Raw genomic sequence first — 23301 nt, forward strand, 5'->3', positions numbered from 1 at the left:
AAAATGTGTGATGAAGACCCAGTTGATTACATTCAAGACATTCAGGAGAGATGGCGTATTGAGAAGAGGGATCCGTGGGATAAGACCATAGCTATTTTGGATCACATATTGTGTCAGGGGCTACCTAAGCCAATGCATAGAATTGATTAAATGTGTGGGAATGGACGCAAAACCATAGCCAAAGATACAATTAACTATAGTTCACAATTTTCGATTATTGCAGGAGAAATCTAGAAAGGAACTGGAGTAAAGAAAGGTAGAGGAAGCAAAGTTAGTTCTGAAAATTATTCGAAGTTTTCAGTAGAAGGAACCATGTTGACAAGTGGAGGGGGAGTGGTCACACAAGACACACAGCCAATGGCTGGAGGGAATTTAGCAGGGAGAGGAGAATACAATTATTGCCACGAGAAAGAGGAGGTGCACCCAGTGGAAGAGGGTTAGAATTTCAAGCCCCACAAGAAGGAGCGTTTACTATGGGACAGCCGAGATTCGGAGGACAGCCTCCAGTGTTGGGCGGGTGGAAAAATGGGTCACATCTCTCACGCATGTAGGAGCAGGGGAGGGATGCAACAAAACTGGCAGGATCTACTAGGGGGATAGCATATCCCCACCATACAATGCAGAGCCACCCAAATATTATGCCCAAGATAACACAATATCAGACATATGCGCTGCAAATATGACCTGTACAACAGGCACCAATGCCAGCATAAGAACATATGCAAACAGAACAAGCCCCCTATGCAAACACTGCAAACACAGATGCAACAGGCACCCGTACAACAGAACATGACGGCAACATAGAACACAACTGCAGGATCAGCGACGCCTATACCCAGAATAGGGAGTGTGACTGTGGTGGGAGGAAACCCTTTTACTGGGACAGGGATGAACGTATACCCACAATAGGACAGCCCACAGAATGACTTGATGTTTTCAATCCTATCTGTTACACCAGACCCCTCAAGAGGAACCACAAGTTGGGGTGATCTTAGGTGACAAGACATTCTTTCCTTGTAGATATAGGGGCGACTAGGTCCTGTGTTAGGGAGGGGAAGCACTCAATGTCGGGCATTTCCACAGCAGGGTTTTTTACTGACGACTTACCTATCACTATCGGAGAAAATGCCTTTTCTATGCCACTATTGTTCTCCCACAAGACACCAGTTAATATATTGGGAAGTGACAATGAGCAAGCTTAACATGACCATATCCTTCACTGGCCAGGGGATATTTTGCTCTACTCCAGAGATTCGCTATATAAATGCACGAGAATTTATATCAACATTTTCTGTCCAGAAAGCACAGTGGGGCATATCACTAGGTCCAGAAGTATTCCTTTATGGAGTACACATCCTGTTAACAGGCGTCCTGGGATAAGGGGCAAAATATTGTGAATACCTGCAGAATGTGTGTTCAGACCAACAGTACCTATGGATGATAAGGAAGGACAGGCGATTCCCTTATAACTACAAGTAGTTATAGTGAGAAGAGGGTTGTTATTCACAGGACTGATGGAAAAGCATGAACAGCAGTGATCGCTCTTGACGAAGGACACAGATTGACAGATTTGACAGACGAGGAACTGTTCAGAGATGATTCAGATGAGTGTTCTTCATAAGCCTCACTTATTGGGTGAACATTGAGAGCAGAGAAGTGCCACAGAGAATGGCATTTATTTTAAAAAAAAGATGTTTTTCTTAGAGAAGATTTGGCACAGGTACTGATACAGGTACTGAGCATATTGTGGACCAGCAGTCCATATGGTGTTGGTCTATTGAAAGGAGTAGGGACAGTTAGAATAAAACTGAAGCCAGGAGCAATTTGCCACAAGTAAAACGGTACCCAATGTCAAAAGAAGCAGATGAAACAATTTCTACCTTAGTGCAACAGGGACTATTAGTGCCATCAGAATCCCCATGTAACACAGTGGTGTACCCAGTGAAAAGAAAATAGACAGGTGGGTCGTGAATACTTATTCAGGAGTTAGGGCCCCTAAAAAATATTGAAGCCGAATTTCTATTGGTCCTGAAACCAGCCACAATATTATGCAATATCCAATCCACAGCCAAATATTTTACAGTGATTGACTTAAAACAAGCTTTCTTTTCAATTCCCCTTCATGAGGAGTCACAAGACTTGGCTTTGTTCTCTTATAGAAATCTAAAGTGGAAAAACACTCCAAGAGTACTGTGAGTCCTCTACAATATTCAACAGAGTCCTTCAGATGGACCTCGGAAATGTATACCTCGACAGTGTAGTGATCCAGTACGTAGATGATATTCTGGTGTGCCGCGAGCCAGAAGAACATTGCAGAAAAGACTCAATACAGTTAATGACGGTCTTGACAGAGAAGGGGTACAAAGTAGACAAGGAGAAATTGCAATATTGCCAGGAAGAGGTCCTGTAAATAGGGCAGTCAATCTCAAGAGGGAAGAAAAGTGACCCCTGAACGAGCAGACGCAATCATGAAACCACTGCAACCAAAGACAATGAAGGAAATACAACAATTTCTGGGCACTTGCAATTACTGCAGGGCATGGGTCTTTGGTTACAGTACATACGTTAGACACCTCTTAAAAGGACTCAAGAAAGCTCAGAAATATCACAGCGATATAGCCTGGACAGGTGAAATGAAACAAGCATTCGATGAGTTAAAAGGGGCAATATGCACAGCACCCGTTCTAGGGATTCCGGATAACAGTGCAGAGTTCTTCCTAGTCTCTCATTTAAATGGAGTGGTAATGACCGCAGTTCTTACACAAAAGCCAACCCTAGAACACAAACCAGTAGCATACTACAGTGTAATTCTAGATCCATTGATGAAAGGTCATTAGCCCTGTGAACAGTCATTGCCGGCAGGAGCCTTTGCAATTGAGAAATCTGCCAGTATTACGATGGGCTGTCCAGTAACGTTATATGGGGAGCATGCCCTGTTTGCAATTCTTAAGAAACCCAAAAGCACATTGACCATGCAGAGAGCATCCAGGTACGTGGTGATTATCTCAAACCCAGCGATTAAAAGTGTCAGGTGTAGTGAATCTAGCAACATTTATAGCAGAACCAGTGGAGGAAGGAGATTACAGAATGGCAACTTTGAGACAGTGGCGAGTGCAAGACGCCTTTACATTTTTCAGCACACGCAGAATTAGTAGTGCTTATTGTGGCACTTGAAATGCAGGAGGATGAGGAACTAACTGTGTATTCTGACTCCCCCTACGTGACATCAACGGTACACGCAGGACTCATGTTGGACACGCCAGTGCAGCATGCGCCATTATTGGACAGGCTCATAAACGCTCTACAACTACCAGCAGCCATTGGGCAGACTTAATTTCTTGCGGCAACAAAGCCGCCTACATAGAGGCCAAAAAAAGCAGCATATCCAATTTTAACACAGCACCTAACAAATACATACGCACACGCAGCATGGTAATGAAAGAAGGCATCAATACATTGCCCATAGCGCAGATTTAACAGGTTACTCACCGTAGTGACCACCTTACTCCTAGTCCATAGTCCCCTTTCCTCCATACTTGTGGGACATCTCTCCGTCCTGTGGGATGGGACCGGAGCACTTTGTAAAAAGCATCCACATTTTTCCAAAAATGTGTCCTTCCTCTCTTTCCTGCGTGGGGCCCGGCACGCAGCCGTAACCGCGCCCACCTTGGCTCCGCCCCGCGCATCGCCCCTCAGTCCTTTTCTTTGCCAGGTCAGAGACCCATTACAAATACAGAGGAACCTTATTAGAGGGGACGGCAGGCGGGCGTATGGAGGAAAGGGGACTATGGACTAGGAGTAAGGTGGTCACTATGGTGAGTAACCTGTTAATACTCCTACGTCCCGTCCCCTTTCCTCCATACTTGTGGGAGATTCCCAAGCACTCCTTACAGGAACTACGGGTGGATGGAAATACCCCTTACTGAAAAAGGTTCTTCAGCACAGCCTGACCAAACTGAGCATCAGCTCTAGAACTCATATCGAGGCAGTAATGCTTACAGAAAGCAGATGGAGAGGCCCAAGTAGCTGCCCTAGCGATGGACTCCCAAGGAACATACTTCTGAAAAGCAACCGCAGCTGCCTTGCCCCGCAAAAGGTGTGCATGAATGGTGTCCAGTCATTTGGTCGAATTAAAACTGGTCGAATGACATTTGGTCGATGCAATTTGGTCGAAAACCAAATGGTTGAATTTTTTTTTAATTATATATTTATTTCTCGGGTTTTCGGTTTTTAAAAAAAGGGGTTTTTTTTAGAAAAAAAGGGGGTTGGGGGATCCCCCCCCCCAAAAAAAAAACAAAAAAAAAAAAAGGAGTGAAAATAATAAAAAAATAAATTCGACCATTTGGTTTTCGACCAAATTGGTTCGACCATTTGTCTGGTCGACCAATTTTTTTCGACCAAATGTCTGGTAACCTGCATGAATACCTTTAGGAGGTTTCAGCTTTTGGACAGTGAAAGACTCCGTGATACAGGCGGCAATCCACCTAGAGATAGTTGCCTTAGACGCCCGTTTGCCTTGAGGGTTGCCGAAAGTCACAAAAAGTTGAGAAGAACTTCTAAGCTTGGAAGTCCTATCCAGGTAGAACTTGAGAGCTCTTCGGCCATCAAGACAGTGTAGAACCTTCTCCGCCTCAGAGGCGGGGTTCGGAAAAAAGACCGGTAGGGAGATCGATTGATTCAGATGGAATTCGGTCACCACCTTCGGCAGAAAAGCCGGATTAGTTCGAAGGACTACGTTGTCCTTTTGAAAGACCAAGAAAGGATGCTCCACCGACAATGCCTGGAGCTCACTCACTCTCCTTGCCGATGTGACGGAGACCAAAAAGGACACTTTCCAAGACAAGTACTTGAGGGCCACAGTAGCCATCGGCTCAAAGGGTTTATGGCACAGCGCCGTCAAGACAACATTCAGGTCCCATGGCGGGTGCGGATTACGAACTGGAGGGTAAAGGCGTGTTAAACCAGCAAAATGCCTCTTTACCACTGGGTTAGCCAGAGAGTACGAACACTGATCCGTAGAGAGATAAGCAAAGACCGCTGATAGGTAAGTCCTGCATGACAGAGCATGAACCCCTGACTCTGCTAGGGAGGACACGAAGGACAACACTGCGTCAACCGTGGCCCCCCCTTGGATCCAATTTCTTCTCTAGACACCAATGACAGAACCTGAGCCATTTACTCTTGTACTGAGATCTGGTCGAAGGTTTTCTGGCTGCCTGGATAATATGCATGTTATCCGCAGACAAATTCAGATGCTCTAAAGACCTGAACTCAGGCACCAAGCCGCCAAGCTGAGCGATTGTGGGGAGGGGTGCCACAGCTGCTCCTCCCCCTGGTGGAGAAGATCAGGAGTTACCGGTAACCTGATCAGCGGATAAACCGACAGGTGTTGGAGTTCTGAGAACCAAAACCTGGCCGGCCACCACGGGGCTATCAGTAGAAGAGAACAGTTCACGGAGTTCTTCAACTTCCAAATTGCCCGGTGAACTAGAGGCAGAGGCGGGAAGGCGTAAACTCTCATGTTGTGCCATGGAATCTCTAGAGCATCCCCCAGAAAGGAGGCTCCCAGCCCCCCTCTGGAGGCATACAGAGGAAGCTTCTTGTTCGTCGCCGTCGCGAAGAGGTCCACCTGCCGTGTGCCCCAGCGCGAGAAAATCCCTGAGAGGACCTCCGCCTTCAACTCCCACTCGTAGCTGACCACTGTCCGCCGGCTGAGGGCATCTGCTGTGACATTCAGCTGGCCCGGGATGTGCACTGCAAGTAGCCAGACACCATGAAGCACGGCCCACTCCCAAATCTGGATGGACAGGTCCACGAGGGGGAGGGGGGAAGACTTCGTTCCCCCCTGCTTGTTGATGTAATACATTGACACCACATTGTCCGTTCTTATGCGGACCACTCTGTTGACAATGACCGGTCTGAACGCCTTGAGCGCCAAGAAAATCGCCAGAAGCTCCAAATGGTTTATGTGCAGGAGCTTGTCCTGAGGCGACCAGAGGTCCGAGACCTAAAGGAGATCTAACGTCACACCCCACCCTAGGAGGGAGGAGTCCATCGTGATCATCACCATAGGGACCGGGTCCTGAAACCCCGCGCCCCCAGACAGATTGCTGAGAGATGACCACCAGTCCAGGTCTACTCTCATGGAATCCGGAAACATTATCCGCATGGAGTCTGGGTCCACTGCCTGACGCCATGAATTCTGAAGGGCCATCTGGGTCCGTCTCATTTTGTGACGAGCAAGAGGAAGAGCCAGCACACACGAGGCCATGATGCCCAGAAGCCTCTGGAACCACCAGGCCGACATGCTCTCCGACTGCGCAAACATCGGACACGTGGCCAACAGATCTGCCATTCTGTCCCCGGTCAGGTATACTTTGCAGTCGATCGTGTTCCAACGAAAACCCAGAAAAATCAGGTCCTGAGAGACCGTCATGGAGGATTTCCGCCAGTTCACCGACAGCCCAAGATGGAACAGGAGCTGAAGGAGAGACTGAAGGTTGCCCACTGCTGCCAGCGGACAAGGGCTGCGTAGAAGCCAATCATCCAAATAAGGATACACATGGATACCCTGAAGACGAAGATAGGCCGCAATCACCGACATCATCTTCGTGAAGACACGCAGCGCCGAACTGAGGCCAAAGGGAAGCACCCGAAACTGGAAGTGCTCCTCTCCCAAAGAGAAACGGAGGTACCTCCTGTGTGGAGCCCAAATCAGGATATGCATGTACGCATCCTGAAGGTCCACCACGCTGAGCCAATCGCCCGCCTGCAACAAGGAGCAAATCTGGCCGGGCGTGATCATCTTGAATTTCTCTTGGGGTAAGGAAAGATTGAACTGGGAAAGGTCTAGGATGGTGCGCAGGCCAGCCTGGTTGGGTTTGGGCACCATAAACAGCCAGAAGTAGAAGCCCTCCCCTCGCTCCCCAAGGGGAACGGGTTCCACAGCTCTGAGGAGCAGAAGTTTCTAAACCTCGGCCTTGAGGGAGGGTGAGCCCGACAGCTGAAAAGGAGGGTTGAGGGGTGGGGTAGGGGGTAAAGGTAAGCGGAAGCCCCCCCCGAGCGACTGACAAGACCCACCTGTCTTCTGTGATGGTCTGCCATGCCTCCCAATGAGACGCGATGCGTCCTCCCACTGGGGTCTCGTGCGAGCACGGAAAAACCTCATTTGGCAGGTTTATCGGTGGCACCTGAACCTGATGAGGAGCGGGAGAAATACTGCGTACTCTGTTGTCTACGGCGGTTATTTCCCGCAGGAGTGTCCACTCTGCGCGATTTGCGGTCGAGGAGGCCCCTGAAACCAGACGAAGGTCGACTCTGAGATAACGGTCTCTGAGGTTTGAAAGGAGCCTTAACCAGAACAGACAATGATTTAGCCGTCTGAGTGCTATCCTTGGTTTTGGTGAGCTCTACATCAGTAGGAGAATGAAAAAGCTCCTTACCATCGAATGGAAGGTCCAAAAACCTTGTCTTGCACTTCCTTCGAAAACTTGATGGCACGCAACCACGCTTGCCTCGAGGCATCAACCCCGAGCATCATGCCCCGAGCCGAGGAGTCTACGTGATGAGCCACAGCCTCCAGGAGATCCTGGGACAAGACCCTGGCATCGGAAAGGCCACCTCTGAAATCTTCCAACGTCTCGACCGGAATATGCTTCTCAAACTCCGACAGACCTTTTCACATCCGCATGTTAGCTCCCGCCAAAATCAATTCGGCATTGGCCTGCCTGAGCTGCAAGGCCGAATTGGCAAAGATTTCCCTCCCTAGGGAGTCCAGGAGCTTGTCCTCATTTCCCAAGACCTGAGTAGCCGTCGCGGAAGAGGATGCTGCAGGTCTGGACTGCAACGTGGCCGCAGCCACCACTGTGGAGGAGGGAGGCGGTGTCATGATGCCTACCTCCAAGGAGCCAGGTCCGACCCAGCAACCCCAGAGGCAGGCATCATTCCCCCCAGGGAAGTGCCAGCGGGCCCAAGCTGGGGCCCTTTGGACACAGTCCTGGCGCCTTAGGCGCCAGGCTCATAAAGCTAGACATGTGTTCAAGTGTTTTAATGTGCACTTACCTGATGCAGACCATGCTGCTACATCCAGGCCCTCTTGAGGCCTGAATGGAACTACTTTACCTGTGGGACTACTTTCCACCTGGGTGTGGTCGGGGAAGGATACATACCTGATCGGTGGAAGGATACATGCCTGGAACTTCTTCCAAAGCTATTTAAACCACGCCCGATCAGCAACTCACGCTTCGCGTTGTTCTGCTCCTCGCAGCTGGACGCTCACTGTGTCAGCTCCTGCATCTGGACTTCAGCCACGCCTGTCAGCATCCTGGGTTGCCTGCAAAGGGAGATAAGAGAGAATTGGGGAGAAAGAAGACCTTACCTGCTAAAGCTGCATCACAGGGACATCACACCGACGATCCTGAAAGGGAAGACATCATTTTAAAAGCATTTCGCTTTGATCGCTGCAGCGCTGCATTTCACTCACCTTTCCTGGGCGCCTCCATCTTCAGCAGCGATCATCCGGATCCGCACCCACTTCCCAGAGCCTAGAGAGAAAAGACAAGAAAACAAGGTGAGAGAAGGAAGGGAAATAGGAAAAGCTCAGTTTCCTTCTAAGACTTACCTGTTGGGTCATTCCCATTTAATTTCGGGTCCTGCCGCTTCCTGGCATTCCGGACCCCGGCCCCAATGGGGGGAAAAAAGACAAAGACATTGAATGAGCGAATGCAAAGACATTACCTGAACGCTCATCCAGAACTTACACTTCGGGTCGGCGCCATATCTCCGGCATTCCGAACCCCGGCCCCTAAGGGGAAAAAGACATAAGCATTAGCGCTTGCTGCAATAAGACAATGAACATTATTATTAAGCTTGAACTTTTGAACTTGCAACAGAACTCTTACAGCGCCTCACCTGAATAGTCAAGCTTATTTTGAACTCCCATCAAACCTCAATCCAGTGAAGTAACTGGGTTTCAACGCGCCCCTGCATCAGAAGCAGGACGGAGAACTCATCCTTCCAGACCCTAAGGTGAGACTTCACGGGGAATCGTGGAAGGGTATCGAGGAGGGTTGGAAGGGAGTGGGAGGCTTGAGCATTATTCCGTCAGTAGGTAATACTCCCTTTTCACGCACAGGGGAATATTCCTGCGAGCCAGAAAAGCCAGAGTAGAGGGGCCCTTCCTGTCCATCAACAGAGTCCTGTGCTTCACCATTGAAGAAGTATCAGCACTCGAAGCCATACCTGCGCCTCCGTGGGAATCAGGTGAGCGTGACAGGCGGACAAGACAAGGCCACTTCCTCCGAAGAGTGCAGCCTGTACCTCACGTCAATCTTTTTATTGACGAAAAGTCCCGAGTGTGGCTTCTCCCAGACTCTTCGGACCTCAGCCAAAACATCCTTCTGCAGGAAAAGGCCAGTACGCTCCAAAGGAGACAGGGTGAACGCCCCAGAAAGCACGCCCTCCTGTGGAGCAGGTTTCTCGGGAACCGGGACATCTAAGAAATTCATCATGTTCAGTACCCGGTCATGAAAAGCTCTAACAGAGCGGGGGAGGTCCTCGTTGTCCTGCTCGCCTTAAGGGTCATCCGACAGGTCAGGATCCTGCTGAACCATGTCAGGCACTGCCTTATCCACTGGGGACAACGGTGGCAAAGGCGGAAGAGCAGGGGCAGGCACCACGGGCAACGGAGGCGTCGGCGGAACCACGAGAGGAACGGGTGGAGCCGGAGGCGCTGGTGGACAAATTTCCTTAAAAAGCCCTTTGAAATACTACCTCATGGGGTCGGTGCGCATAAGCGCTTGAAATTTACCGAAAAAAGCATCCTCAGTAGATTGCTTCGGAACCTGAGGAGGCCTCTCATGAGGTGGGCAATTCCAGGGACGTAACGGAGAAGGGTGCCACACTGGGCCCTCCGCCGACGTATCCACATAAATCAAAGGGGCCGCCCCTGCAGGCAACGAAACATTGTGCGGAAGAGGCATCCGGGCATTCCAATCATAAACGGGCCGGTAAGGATACGCACAAGTGACCTTATGTTCACCCAAGGGACCGAACCCTACACCAGAGGCCGATGGCGTAGTTGTAGGGGTAGTACCCAAAATGGCCGCCGTGGTCATGGCGGGAACGGCCGCCATTTTGTCTTCATCTGAGGGGAACTGCGGCACGTGAGGAGGTGAGGCAGGGGTCCCCGTCGATGGATCAGGGGTCTTAATTTTAGCCTTAACATAAGGAACCTCGGCAGAGCCGGTACTATGAGGCCTGGAATGTTTCTGCAACATACCAACCGCCAACTGAGCCTTCGAAGGAAGGACCTCGGCACTGCCGGTAAAAGAAGAACCTTGCTTCTTTGCCCCCTCAACAGATCTGGTATCACCACAAGAGCAGGAACGGTGAGAAACCGCTTTCACCGACAGGGCCCTGCCCGGCCCCTCAGAACTGCTGGTAGCCTTAGCCTCTGTACGAGGGACCTCGGGCCTAGTTCTGGTAATAGCCTTATCGGCACGGGCCTTGAACATCCGTTCGGTAAACGCAAGCCCAACCAAGGCCTCGGGGCACACCCCGGTCTTATTTTTAAGGGAAGCCGAAAGAGAGGCCCCAGAGCAAGCTCCGGTACCCTGTGACTCAGCAGTACTGGGTCTACACACAGCCCCCACAGGAGGGGCCTCGGAAGTTACTCTGGTGTATACAGGCCCCTTACGGAGACCCTTGGAGAAAACTGGTAGAATTATTAGGCCCGACAGGCACCTCAGGGCGAACCCCGGTGACAGAGCGATCAACGCCCCTCCCGGCTCGAGAGGAACCCGGGAAGGTATCCACCGGCCGGGGTGCTCTGAAAACTAAAGAACTTACCGGGCGTTTCTTCTTCTCGTCGATGAACGCCTGAAAATGAGATTGAGGAGCGCGTCGGAACACCTCCTCCCACCGTTCCAACCGACGTTGAAGAGCCCAGACCGAAAGGGAGTCACAGTAAAAACAGGAGTCCCAGCGGTGTTCCGGACCCAAACACTCTAAACAAAGAGGATGGGGATCCGCCCTCGCGAAGCGACGATGACACGAAGAGCAGTCTGGAAAGACTAATTTAAAAGACAGACAGACTATAAGACGAACGCTAGCGAGAGCCAGAGAGGAAAACAGGGAAGAAAATCTTCCGAGGATGCAAGTGCGTCTGGCCCCGATCGAGCGGAGAAAAGGACTGAGGGGCGATGCGCGGGGCGGAGCCAAGGTGGGCGGGGTTGCGGCCGCGTGCCGGGCCCCGCGCAGGAAAGAGGAAGGACACATTTTTGGAAAAATTTGACTGCTTTTTACAAAGTGCTCCGGTCCCGTCCCACAGGACGGAGAGATGTTCCACAAGTATGGAGGAAAGGGGACGGGACGTAGGAGTAAATTGAATTGCAGGGACGGAAAGGGGACGGGACGTAGGGGTAAATTGAATTGCAGGGACGTGCTCCGCCAGGTGCGCAGGATTTATGGATGCATAGGGGTTGCTCATTCTCCCCTACAGATGTACTGTGGTGGCAGGACAGCACCGGAAAACCAGTTATGCCCCTTGGATCACTTAATGTAGCTTTAGACCAACTGCACTATCCAGCACACACAAGAGTCTTGCAGCCCCTATATCGGAAGAGTGTGTTTGCTTAATTTGCCAGAGGTTTACTGCAGTGCACTGTGAGGGGTCTGAAATGTGAGACAGACACAAAAGGTATAGTTATCGCAATGTTTGCCATTTATTAAAATAAAAAGGGGCGTGATAAACGCTTATATTTTCCCTATCCTAATGAGAATATCTCAAGTTAGCGAAATAAAACTAGAACTAAAGAAAGATGACCTAGGGTTCAAAAGGTCTCTGACTTTCACACTAATACATACAACAAAAGTGTAAAAGGAATATTTGGACGTCTTCAGTTCAACAAAACAGTGCAACAAACTTAAAGTTTTTTGAAAGTACTCATTGTGACCAGGGTTGGGCTCCCTTCCCCTGGATCCATTCAAGAAGGCCCTTGGAAAAGTTCTGATTGAACAAAGTTCAATTCACAAATAACACAAAATGTCTTTTCCATCTACTGCGTCTTTCCACTTGGTAAAGTAAAATGTCTTTCACAAACACTTGTGCAAAAACAAAAGCAATGTGTTCTCATCAGTATCCTTCCTGGTAAGGCAAATGTCTCCTTCACAAAACTCTAGTTCATAAACAAAGGCAATTGTTTTCCTCTACACAATATCGTTCTCAGGATGCAAAGCAAATATTAGCATATCACAATTATTCTTCCAATGAAATACTTTTGAAGGGTAGCACAGCAACTACCTTTGGTGATGCAACAGTTTGTCACAATGATAAAGTTACCAATGTCTTTCCACAACACTTTTTTTTTTAACCACAACTACATTTCTTCAAAGCAACTGTTTCTTGCTTGGTCTACTCGCCTGCAGGAAGAAAAGCTCCTACTACTACAGTTGGTCTCTTCCGTTAGGGGCACTATGGGTTACAAATTTGCCCAAACTGGTGTCTCAGTAAAGGACTATTGTGCCTTTGTTGCCCTTTCATCTCTTTGTTATAGTCTCTGCGCTGTTGGCAATGTGGGTTAAACCCACGTTGACTATTCCTAAACTGAGAATTGCGCCCTTCATGCCTCCTTATTTTACTTGCTCGGTACTCAAATAGTCTGATTTTAGCAAATGTTCCACTCAGAGCACCCCAGGGTTACCTTCTCTTGCAGGCCAACTCGCCGGCTAAGTTTGGCGTCTCCGTGTTGCACCCTGCTGCTACATATAAATCTACAAAGGTTGTCGTGAGCTCCAAAACTTCTAGATCTACAGGATCCCATGTTATGAGGTTGGGGTGGCAAGTTTGAGGGTTTCAAACATTGAAAAACACTCAAACGCCACACAGATTACCATAATATGCAATGGCTCTGCTAATTCCCCATTCAAGAAATGGATCATATTGGAACAAAATTTAGCAATATTAGGAACCTGCTGTGGGTTCACCATTCTACCACTGTGCCTAGGAGACCCTGTCCAGACACCCCTAATAACCATGTATTCAAATGAATGAGTAGGCTTTAACTTTGGGATTACCACCGTCCTGTCCCTTTGAACACATGTTTCAATAATCCCAAATTCTTTCCATATCTAACCTGTTTCTGGGATGCATTTGATGGGTCTAGATCACTCCTCAATTCTGACCTCTGCGGGTGAAAAACAGCACAGGCTGCATGGAATTATTATTATTATTATTTTTTGTTTTTTTAAGAGGATGGTAACCTCGCCATTTTTCACCTAATCCACCCTTCTCCCACTATTTTACCCACTTCCCCATTACCACCTATACATGGAGGCAAAGTAACAACAGCAATGTTTTTAGTAGTGGGATTTAGAATGTGCAAGAGTGACCTAATACAGTATTTCACAGCTACAGGTCCTAGGTCAACTTTTTAATGGTGTCTTGCAGCTCACATAGGAACTATACAAAAGACAGTTGTAATTGGAAAGAGAAAATTTGAGCTACATTCATCCTAAACGCATGGTGTAACTTCAGTAGGTTAAATAAAAAAAAAGGTCTTGGTGGGCAAGTTCACCCTTCCCTTTGGTGCATTGTTACCAGATGATGCCATTATCCCCCATTGACATAATGCCCAGGAATATATATAAATATAAATTGAACTACTGGGCAAGTGGGCGGAATTGCTAGCGAAAGCTGTTTCACATAGCATGGAGCAATAGCTTTGTGAGGACCTTAACTTTGCTTGTAAATATTTGTATTTAAAGACATATTGCAAAGTTTTTGTAAATAAGGAGATAGGTTGATGTTGAACACTAAGCCCAAGTTAAGGTGAAAAGAGAAAGCGGAGAAAGGATAGCTCAGGGGGCAAAACGTGTGTCTTGGAAGCAAGACAATGCAGCGTAACATAGGTTCAAATCCCAATCCCGTGCTTAGAAACCACTTGCTGGTATTAAGCGCGTTACAAAAGAACAATTATAATGATAATCATATAACCATCTTGGCTGGTACACAGTTTACATGCAAAATCTAAGTGAAGAGAGAAGAAAAGAATTGTATTTGTACTTATTTGCATGTTTATATTTTGCTATGCCAGTACAATTAGTATAGAAATGCTTTCACCGCCAAATTATATCAAGTGCACACTGTTAGGTTTCCTCCTCTGCTTACATTACAAGAACAAGTTTAAAAAAAGACTAACTGTATTCCACCCAGAGCTGCATGCTTATCTAACGAACTGAGCTATTAACCTCGAGATGCGCTAGACTGTCTGGCACCCATAACAGAGTTTTCTACTAATAATCAAAGAGTTGGACCCCATAAAGTCTTGGTGATATTTCACTTGATTGTATTCAAACCTAGGTAAACACAAAGGTATAAAAGTTGACCTCAGGGGCAGCGGGCTCACTTGCCGATCTAGGCATTTAATTTCCCAGACACCTTCAATCTATACAAACATTATGAAAAATGCTATCAAGACTAAACTCAAATGATAGTGAACTGTGACAGGTTTAACAAACAAAATCTTTTTTTCTTTGTCACCTTGTGGGTGGGGTTGTCCAGATTTAGGTGTTCTGTTAACTATCTGGCACTATTGCCTGGTGATTCAGATTTTATTAAAGGAATTTTGTGCACAGATTAAAAAATCAATTGAAACTGACCTTCCAGTAGATCTTTTTAGGAGTATACTAGATGATACAGTTTAGCAAAATATGCATACACTTAAGAGAATACTGAACACTTTGATCTTACATCTCATCTTAGTGGCACCGCATATCACAACACAGATTCTGGGGATTAGTGGCTTCCATCTGCCTCCACACAATTCCATACAGGCTGGATTTTGGTATGAGATGGCCATGGAAAATATGGAGCAATAGTTGAGAACGAATATGAGAATTACCTAATGTTTTGGGAGCATATGCCGAAAACCATTGCATGTGTGAGTTTTTCTGTCTAGGGGTTGAATTGTATCAGCGGTAATGCCCTCCTTACCTTGGGATGCTCCCAAGAAGTAGGTGGTGTGTACTACCGTGAGGGGATAGACGGAGGGGTGGAGGGGTATTCTCTAATCTCCCCACCATGCATGCTAGAGTCACATGTACTTTGGGGGTTTTGTGCTGAGAAATGAATTTGGCTTCACAAAGTACCATGCATTATTTCATTAACCATCAGAAAACAAATTGTGTTTGGTAACTTTAATTACCTGTCCACAATTTCATTCATAATAACGTTGGCAAGATTAGTATCCACATTTTTGAAGTTCTTCAACTCCTTCTTTTTCCTGACAACAGCTACTGCAGTAGGTTTATTGTTCACTCTTGTACAACTTTTGGCAGCAGCACCCTAAAAGAATACAAGTACACAATAAGCACATACAACAAAAGCACAACAATTTACAGACTTCTCACATGTGGATTACCCTCCAGTACCCTTGAGTTTCTATAAAGAATAGCTGTCCAACAGTCTTCGTAGGAATAATGAAAAGTGAGCCAATGCATTTATATTTTCAGTTAATGTGAAGTGGGATTACGGATATAGAATTTGACCATTAGCATTTTGAAAAAAGTTAGAAAAGTTTAGGTAACATAGAACACATCAATAGGCTGCAAAGCTTCACATATGCAGTAATAAAAATACATATGCAAAGTAAAAACTGGAAAGTTGTGCATGAAAGGATTAAGTCATACAACTTGGAGTGATACTAAAAAGAGCAAAGTGTTAAACTTGCAGAAAATATAAATCTTCTAAATAGCATATTCATTTTGAGATCAGTATTGTAAAGACTCGTTTATTATGCAATACAATTATATGTTTTATATGTACAAACCATGTTGAACCTTCCAATTTCTAAGTTCACTCGTGCTCTTAGGTGCCTGTTGTGTGCTGCTGGGCCATACAATGTGTGTTACACATGGAGGATATTACATGCACTCCAGAAGTTTATGTATTTCCTAAGGGTTTTTCCATTTAGGCTTTATCGCCATAAACCAAGGGTATCTGGATAGGTCTAACGTAACTCCCATTTAATCCATTTCCCTTGGAGGGACAATTTACTTTTAAGCAAAACATTTAAACGGTTCACTTTTTGATACTCATTCGACAGTTCATGCCCTGTCACTTCCAAATTACTGCATATGAACTGCATAGATCTCGGAACCTTGGCTACATGAACATATTCAGCACATTCTAAATATTTTACTTCCTATGCGACACTGCACTTAATACAGATAGAGCTAGCAGGATGGGCGGCTAGGCCTTTTTCTTGTACTGGACTACTGACTTCCCAAGTACTTTTGAAGTGGCAGTGAAGTGGCTGATTCAGCTGGATATTCTGCCGGCAGGATTGTGTGCAGTTTCGTTCGTGAAGGCGTGCAGCATGGACTTCAGGTATTTTTCCTCACAAACACAAAACCCACAAGTTCCAGTTGTTGCCTAGAGTCCAAACCGCATTGGGTCACCCCTCCACGCACCCTTACACTGTCCCATCCCCAAATGTACTCCTTCCCCCTACTGACATAAAGCAAACTGAAACCTTAAGGCACACTGAATATGACATGCACCATTGCAAACTCAAGTCAAAAGTTCCCCCCTGGTGGGGTGTTCAATTTTCCTCTGGCCAGGGACTTGTCGCCTATTCTCGTTTCCTCTTTGGGATCCCACACGCGTTCTCCTTCTCGTTCCAACTCTCTGCTGGACCCATAGGTTCACGCTTGACCCTCTGAATGTCGTCTTTTTTTTGTACTTTTTTTTTAGCTTGACAACACAGAGAAGAAGCGAGAAATACATCATGACATGACAATCGGGTATGCAAGTAATGAGGTTAAACATTTGGTAACACATACATGCAATTGACAACTGTCAGGAAGCACTTAGGGCCATTCATGGCCCGTGAACAATACACCAATTTAGGAAGCGATAGTGGTGGGAGACGATGGTGTGGAGAGAGCATCTTCCGAGTCTGCATTTATAGAGTCCATGTAGGAACGAAACAGCGACCATACGTTCCTGGGCCTAGAATGCTGTGGCTGCTGGTTAGACCAAGTTTCCTCAGTGTCTGAGGCCCATGTTACAGATATGAGCCATTGTGTGTGTGTGAGGGTGCTCCGGGGCGAAGCCAGCATAGTAGGATGCATCGAGGAGCATGCAGAGACCTGCAAGTTTCTTGGAATCACGTCCCAGACCAGGCATTGTAGTGGGGAGGGGGTTATGGTGTGGTCTAGGACTGTAGACATCGTCGAGCAGACCGTTTCCCAAAACTGAGCTGTGGGGACAGGACCAGATCATATGTATGTATGTGGCACTGTCAAAACCGCATTTCGGGCATTGTGGGGGGGGGGGGTGAGGGGAGTGTTCCGGGGACATACAGTGCAACCTGATCGGAGTGTAGTGGTACCCGTGTAAGATTTTAAATTGGATTAATTTAAATTGAGAGTTGAAGGACACCTCACGGGGACGTGTGCACATATGATTCCATCGTTGGTCCGTCAGCTCCACCCCTAGGTCATCTGCCCATGAGCGTTTCAGTTGATCAAATAAAGGAATGGATTTATTTTGTAGCAATGCATACAATCTGGAAATCTTCCCTTTGAAGGAGCCAGCGTTACATAGCTCAGCAAGGATGGGATCATCGGGAGGTATTGTGGGAAAATCAGGGTATCTAAGTTTAAGGAGTCGGCGGAGGCCAGAATATTGGAGCCACGCAGCCGGTTTCCGTCGTAGGGTCAACGGGAGATCCGGCCACTCAAGGAAGTTATCCTGGATGAAAACATCCCGGATCGATTCATAGCCCGCTTCAGCCCATCGGTGCACCATAGGTGAAGGGATACGCGGGACCCCCGGGAGGAAATTCCAAAGGGGAAGCTGACCGTGGAATGGATAGGGGGTGTTGGCCAGTTTCCAGATCTTGGCGAGTTCAAGCGATTTGCTGGCTACAGGGTCATGAGAGTTGCACCCGAGACGTAGAGGTGTAAGAATTAGGGATCAGACATCTTGTCCCTTGACCTCCAGCTGTTCGAGTCAAACGTGTGGGGGATTGAGGTGGGGGGAGGGGGTCCGAGGTATTGAACCAATGTGAGGCAAATTGGGCCTGGGCAACTATCCAATATTTGGAAAAATCGGGAGCAGCAAACCCACCACAGTCAATGGGGGCGGTCAATGTCCCAAGCTTGAGTCAGACTGCACCAAAGTGCCACAAGAATGAATTAACAGTACGGGTCAGTGCCTGGAAGAAGCCCTCTCCAGGCCACAGGGGTAAATTAGTGAACCGATACAGTAGCTGAGGAAGCACGATCTTCAGGATTCCGATCCTGCCTGCCAGAGAGATTGGGAGTCTCGCCCAGCCTGAAGCCTTTTCTGTAAGCACGGATAGGTATTTTCCGTAGTTTTCCCTCATACAAAGCATCGCAGTGATGTGCCACCTCAATGCCCAGGTGGGTTAACTTCGATTGAAACCAGGTGAAACCCTCTAAGTCGGGGGGCGGAGGGCTTCAGGGGGGAGGGCAGAATGAGGGCGGGGGTGGAGGGGAGAGAAGGGGCAGCCCTGTCTGGTGCCCCTGGCAATCTGGAAAAGGGGTGAGCATCTGTCCTCAGTACGGATTCTGGCTATCGGGTTGCACGAAAGAAGCGCTACCCAAGAGCGGAAATGGGGACCAAAGTTACACTTTGAGGAGTAGCCAGAGGTAAGACCATGACACGGAATCAAATGCCTTTTGCATATCTGGTGTGGCAGCTACCGCTTGAACCTTAGGGTTAATTCTACTAATGATATTGAACAAGCATCTCAGATTAAGGGAGGTGGAGCGACCAGGAATGAATCCTGCCGGGTCCGGATGAAAAATGTGCGTCATATACAGTGGCAACTGTAAGGCTAGTAATTTGGCATACATTTTAATATCACAGTTGATGAGAGGGGCCGATACGATCCGCATTGGGTAGGGGGTTTGCCGGGTTTAGGAAGAACAGTTATTATGCCCTCACGGAGGGATGGGGGCAATCTACCAGTCCCGCAGGACTCATCCCAGAGCGCCAGAAGATGGTGGGATTAGACAGGATTTGTATTGTTGGTAAAATTCGATCAGAAGACCGTCTGAGCCTGGTGCCTTGCCCAGGGATAATGAGTCAATAGCCTTGGAGATCTTAGCCGTGATCGGTGTCTCCAGAAAGTTGCTGGTGTCAGCAGAGAGGACCGAGAGAGGGAGGCTATCTAAATATGTATCGACCTAGTCTATGGTGGCGCTGTCAGCCTTGGAATAGAGTTGATGTCCTGCGGCAGCATAACCAGGGTGCCATCAGCTCTCTGGACAGCCAGAATGCCAGGGGAGCCCATCTCCTGACGGACAAGGCGGGCCAAGACCCGGCTGGGTCGCTCCCCCCCCCCCATATTTACAAGCCAGGCAGGGGTTATTGAGAAATGTACGCTCCCGTTCCGCGTGTGAACGGAATGTATAGAGTTCTTTGCCTATGGCTGCTAAGGTTGCAGGAGATTGTTGTAGTGCATACTGGGCCTCAAGGTTGGAGAATGCCGATTCACTCCGACTCCCTTTAAGGATGCCATTCTCTTTGGCGATAGCGGTGCCTCTGATATAAGCTTTGAACGCCTCCCAGAGGGTGGCCTACGAAGTGACAGATCCCGTATTTAGGTCAAAGTAATCATCTATGGCCGACTCCATCTCCGACCTAAAGGCTGTGTCAAGTAAGGAATGTGGTTTTATCCTCCACTGCCGAGTTTTGTTGAAATCTGGCCCCCAGTCTAGGCAAATGGTCACCGGGGAGTGATCGTAGAGTGTCCTGGAGAGAACCGACGGGTGCGAGACATTTCTGACCAGTGTGTCCGACACCAACCACCTGTCAATCCGTGAGTGCGAATCATGCACCGAGGAGTAGGAGCATGAGCGAGACTCTGGGTGCATCAGTCTCCACACATCTAATATCGACAGCTGGGGCATTAATTTGAGGATAGTATGGGCTACTGCTTTGGATAGTTGGCGGGGCTTGGATCCCGATCTGTCAAAGTTCACATCAAGGAGTGTTAAAATCGCCACCCCAGAGGATCGGAACAAGAGGGAAGCCCGCTAAGAGGGAAGCCAAATGTAATAAAAACTCATGTTCATCCACATTGGGCCCATAGATATTAAGCAATAGAACTTCCCTGTGTTGAAGAGTGCCAAAAAGCAGTATGTATCTACCCTGGGGGTCGACATGAGAGGCCTTACATTGAAAGTGGACACACCTGTGAATCAGGGTCATGACTCCTCGATTTTGGGTGGAATAATCCGTATATCATCTTTGGGTCCCCACGCTTTAGCACATTTTTGGCACTGCTCAGCACATGCGTGCGTTTCCTGTAAAAAAAGGATTTTAGTACCATGTCTTTCAGCATAGAGCTGCAGATGACGCATTTTCTTGTTGTTACCCAATCCTCGTACATTACAACTGAAACGATAAATCGTTGTCAACCATTAGGATACAGGTGTGGAATGAACAACAAGAATTGACAGCCAAGCAGCAAGAGGACCGGGTCTTGGGGGCTGCAATCTTGACTTAACCTAGTGCAGTGTTGTCTTTGCATGTCCGTATACTCACCCCTCCTCACTGAGCGTCAAGCATTTTTGAACAAAACTCCCAACCCGCCCCACCCCCAATCAGAGGAATGACAGCCCCATATTCCATTAACCAAACCCAAAACAGTGGCATCAACGCCTGGGGTCCTGTGAGCTGGCTTGGCTGCGATGCTCTGAAACGGCGGCCAGTGAAGGATAAACAAGGTGCATAGGACAAACATTGTAAAAGGCCAAGAAACCATCATACTAGGGAGCTAGATAACAACCCTGAGCAAGTAACATAGTGTATAAATGAATGAAACGGTGGGTCGCCCCTCAGTTGAATGTCGTCTTCTAAGATCAACCTATACTTACAGCCTTCATACTCCATGCGATGGAAAAAGGGAATCCCCAATGATAGCAGACCCCCTTCTCACGCAATCACTTAGTAAGAGGACCTCACATTCTTCTTGTCCCTCACATTGGCGCGAAGAGGTCCTGGAAAACAGTTCTCTTTGCTGAGCCGAGTGACACTGGGCCTTCTCTCCTTGCCTTATTGAGAACCTGCGTCCTGTCCTCGTAGTAATTAAATCTGGTCAGCACTGACCACGGTCCTCTACCCCACTCTCCCCAAGAGCAGTGAACCCTGTCTAGCGTGGGCTCGGCCGTCATATCAATACCAAATAGCAGCTTCACAACTTCATGGACCAACCTCTTGAGATCTCTTTCGGTCTCCCCCCGCTTTTTCTTGGAAGCAGAAGAATCACAGGTTATTTCTCCTCTCAAGATTCTCCGAGTAATCCATTTTAAGGGTCACTTCGGCCTCCCTTCTTTCAAGCTCTGAGATTCGCATGTCAATCTGAAGTTCCATCGTTTCTAAAGAGGAATGTTTATTCTCAATGTTCTGTAGTCTATCATCGACTTTGTCCAACTTGTGAAGCCTAACCCCAAGGTTGGTGTGAAATCCCCCGATTTGTCCTCGCAGAACTTGTGTTGGAACTATTTATTATTCCTTTACAAACTCATTTTCAAGCAACCAAGGTTAAAGACATTTTCCTTTTCACCTTCTAGTTTATAGTGAGAGTGTCAGAATAGAACTTTTGGACACAAGGGCAGTTTTGATTTTGACATTAGGTAGGGAAATCCCTTTTGGAGCAGGGTCAGAGAGGCCTTTTGCCAACCCTTTTATTTTCAATAAAAATCATTAACCAAAAACATGGCTAACTTGCGTCTGAGTTTCATTTCCGATTCCTCAGTTTCCACAAGTTTAAATGGGACCATTTCAGTCATGCATATAAGCACCTCTCTGGAGTAAATGAAATAGGTAGAACCATATCCCTGACCCTTCCACCTTCTAAGGAGGTTTGCCTTTTTGGTTTCAGTGATGGGGGTGTCCTGGAATAATGTTATCGATACATGCCATCCTTTGTAAATACGACCAAACTGTTTCTTTTGAAATAGATACTTGAGCCTCTGGCATTCTAGGTCAAGACATTTAATTAGTTCGCGATTAACAGTGTGAGGGATTCCAGAGCCTCCCCTTTCCTTTGCCATAACTATACTGTGTAACATTACAACAATAAGCCATTCATTTCTGGCATTATTAGAGAGGGCCTCAATTGTATTACTAATGCAATCATTTAGGTTTTAGGTCTTTCTCTTATAATGTTGCTATACAAGTTGTGTTAAACAGGACTCTCACTGCATTTCATGTATATACAAGTTGAGTAACATACGTTAGCAAATAAAATAGCAAACTAGCAAATTGTAATAACTTTAAACAAGGTGCTAAACAGTTTGGAACTATTTCAGCAAAACATCCTGTATTTCTGCCACTAATAGGTGGGGGAGCCAACAGGGGAGGAAATACAGCTACTGTGAGTATTCCCACAAAATAAACACTTTTGGGGGTTGCTTAGTGCAATTTCAAGACTCATCCATCGACCACACAGTCTCGATTTGAGACTACCTCTGTGAGAAGTACGGATGTCTCCAGCTGGACTCCCACCATTCCATACGGTTAGATGTATTCCCATTGGCAGTTATATATCCCATAGAATGACAAGAAAGTATGCTCAGCACACATGATTCAGCACAAAAAAAAAAAAGAAAAGGAGGGGACTCGTAGGTAGAGTTGGAAACCAGTCCGACTTCACCAGCTCAGAGACGGCGATTAGGTTTATTCTTGTCCTTAACGTGCATTTCTGCCTTCCTATTGCTGTCCATCCATTGATGCTCTTCCTCGGGGCTATCAAGGGAAACCGATTTCCCATTATGTATCACTTTCAGTTGCACCGGATACATCAGCATATACTTCAGTCGATGTTGAAGCGGTCTCTCCTTTAATTAGTACAAACAAACGTAGTCTCTTTTGAACCTGTGTAGAAAAGTCTGGATACATAGCTACATTCAAGGATGTTCTTCTGATTTGGCCTTCTCTGGAGAATTTCAAAATCTCTTCTCGATCTGTATAGTTTAGCACGTTGGCTATGATCCGTGTTGAAGGGGCACCCTGGGGTAGTTCTTAGTTAAGGACCCGTGTGCTCTTTCAATGATGAATATCTGAGATCTCCTGTAGGCGCAGATTTTCAACATAATTAATTGGATCGGGTCCTTCTTAGCCATCTGCGGCCATTAATTCTGATGTTATTTCGACACTTTATATCCTCCACCTTGCCTTTCAGTACCAATGTTCTCTTATTCAAGAGACTCACCAAGCTTTGTAACTCTCCAGTCTTTTCCACAGTCTCGGATATTGGTTTC

The 23301-nt window shown here is 47.2% G+C and overlaps 1 protein-coding gene across 2 annotated transcripts in view; it reads right to left on the minus strand.

Annotated features, from left to right (window-relative positions):
* The window catches only part of SPAST (spastin), a 615111-nt gene that overhangs the window by 400022 nt on the left and 191788 nt on the right, over window positions 1-23301 (minus strand). For both annotated transcript variants that reach the window (XM_069606914.1, XM_069606916.1), the window contains one exon: window positions 15204-15343. In XM_069606914.1, the coding sequence (XP_069463015.1) occupies window positions 15204-15343 (140 nt within the window). The remainder of the gene's footprint in view (window positions 1-15203; window positions 15344-23301) is intronic.

The sequence above is a fragment of the Ambystoma mexicanum genome, chromosome 4p (genome assembly GCF_040938575.1).
Source record: "Ambystoma mexicanum isolate Mex_15411 chromosome 4p, UKY_AmexF1_1, whole genome shotgun sequence".
Lineage (NCBI taxonomy): Eukaryota > Metazoa > Chordata > Amphibia > Caudata > Ambystomatidae > Ambystoma > Ambystoma mexicanum.